Genomic DNA, 1,938 nt, shown 5'->3' with positions numbered 1-1,938 from the left:
TGTTAGAGAGGCTTTAAACTGGTTCACAATTCCTACAATTAATAACAGATATAAGATGCAGACCGGGGAAAAAAACAAGCAATAGCCCAATTTCAAACATTTCCACTGATAACATTTCCCTGCTGGTGCGGGTGTTTTTAAAAGTTTAAAATAATCAGAAAAATAATCTGGGAAAAAATAGAAATAAAAACGGTTCTTACATTCATGTCACAGAAGGAGCCGAGGATGTTGCTTTCATGAGCCGAAATGTCCTGGAAATAAGAAAACAGACATGATACCAGCAAGCTTATAAAACATGGAAGCAACAAAAAAAAACTTCAAGCACAGGTTACAAAAGTCGCCTAAAAACAGCTTGAACTTCCTTAAACATATTTTAAATCATGCCTGGAGGAGAGTGTAATGACTGTGGTCTTTTTTCTGCAGTGTGCCTCAATAACTCGTCATACTCCATCCAGAGCTTGTGTTAAAATGTCACATTACTTCACATTACTCTCATAGCACAAAAGCCTTTCGTGACGGTCCTTAGGATTTTCTTTCGCAGCGAGCAGTGAGAAGGGAGGCGGAGTAACAGATAACGGTAATCGGCAATCATCAATCACAAACTTCATGAAAATCGCCCAATTATGACACCACTAAAAACAGAAGATAACCTAACCTTAGATACAGAAGACTATGTCAGTCAATCTGAATTTACAACACTTGAAAAGAAAAAAATGAATAAATCTGACCCTATCTGGTTTATAATTTTTAAGTTGAACACAAAAACAGCGCAAATTTATTTTAGAGATCAAAAAAGATTCTAACAGCAGATGGAAGTAAAAAAACAGAACTTTAAGAAAAATAAAGTTTATTATTTATCCAGTTACAGCACAAGAAAAAAACCCATGGATTTTAATTGGAAAATTTAACATGTTAAGTTGAAGCTCAGCGGGAGTTTTAGATATAAACTGGAATAATATAAGGATTAAAGGTAAACTGATAGCAGTTTTCTGGGGCCGATACAGATTATTTTGACGTAAATTGAACTGATCCCTAATATGTGCTGCCGATATTTGTGGGCAGATTCATTAGGCTGATAATGCGTCTTTTAACGTGAATGAAATGACGTAATGATAAACTACACAATCCCTTAAGCTTTGAAGGTCTTAGGAGTAAACTGCGCCTGAAATTAGGTATGTGAATTAAAGCAAGTGCAGCTCCCAGACTATATATTGGAAATACAATTGTTTGTATTTCAGATGCAAACACTATTTTAAATGTCACCATGTCTGATTTCTAGGTGATTAAACAAAGAAAAAAGGAATAATATTTAACCTCGCTATTTTTTTTTTTTCCGAAATAAACACTGCAAAACACCATGAAACCCAATCTGAAACTCTGGATAAACCCTCAGAATTTATACATCCACACCTTGACAATAACTCCAACACATTTGGACTGAATAAGCTGAGGCATGTTTTTTGCACAAAGGGTTTAGATGGCAGGGTGCTAGGAGGAAATGTGAATTTTGGCACAGTGGTGCTAAAAGTGGCCAAATTATGCAAAAATGCATTTTTCCACTCATAAAAAGAAAACTGGCCAGACAAATATGCTGATTTATATTATTGAAGACCTTTTGCATAAGGCCAAGCCTTTGCTTCTAAGATTTAGCTGTTGTTTAATTGAAATGTGACTGCGTTTTCGTCATTTCTATAAATCGATAGACATTTGCTGGTGTCAACTGGGCCTGGTACCGGACCTGCCAGGCTTAAGGTGTTAAAGAAAAGAAGAATGAAGAGCAAAAGAATGCCACAGCATTGCATCGTCTTATGTGATATTTAAGACATGTACCTATAGGCTAGGGGTGTAAATCACATCCATCATGGCGATTCGATTCAGTATCGATTTCCTGACTCAGCGATTCGATTATTTTCAATTCTCAAGAATACACCACGATAC

General features: G+C 36.0%; 1 protein-coding gene across 3 annotated transcripts in view; it reads right to left on the bottom strand.

The window, feature by feature from the left end:
* The window catches only part of usp34 (ubiquitin specific peptidase 34), a 91,825-nt gene that overhangs the window by 74,199 nt on the left and 15,688 nt on the right, over positions 1-1,938 (bottom strand). For all 3 annotated transcript variants that reach the window (XM_015380951.1, XM_015380952.1, XM_015380954.1), the window contains exon 4: positions 201-251. In XM_015380951.1, the coding sequence (XP_015236437.1) occupies positions 201-251 (51 nt within the window). The remainder of the gene's footprint in view (positions 1-200; positions 252-1,938) is intronic.

Source organism: Cyprinodon variegatus, unplaced genomic scaffold (genome assembly GCF_000732505.1).
Source record: "Cyprinodon variegatus isolate N-32 unplaced genomic scaffold, C_variegatus-1.0 Scaffold225, whole genome shotgun sequence".
Lineage (NCBI taxonomy): Eukaryota > Metazoa > Chordata > Actinopteri > Cyprinodontiformes > Cyprinodontidae > Cyprinodon > Cyprinodon variegatus.
Note: the sequence above shows the minus strand (reverse complement) of the source record. Positions and strands in the feature narration are given on the sequence as shown.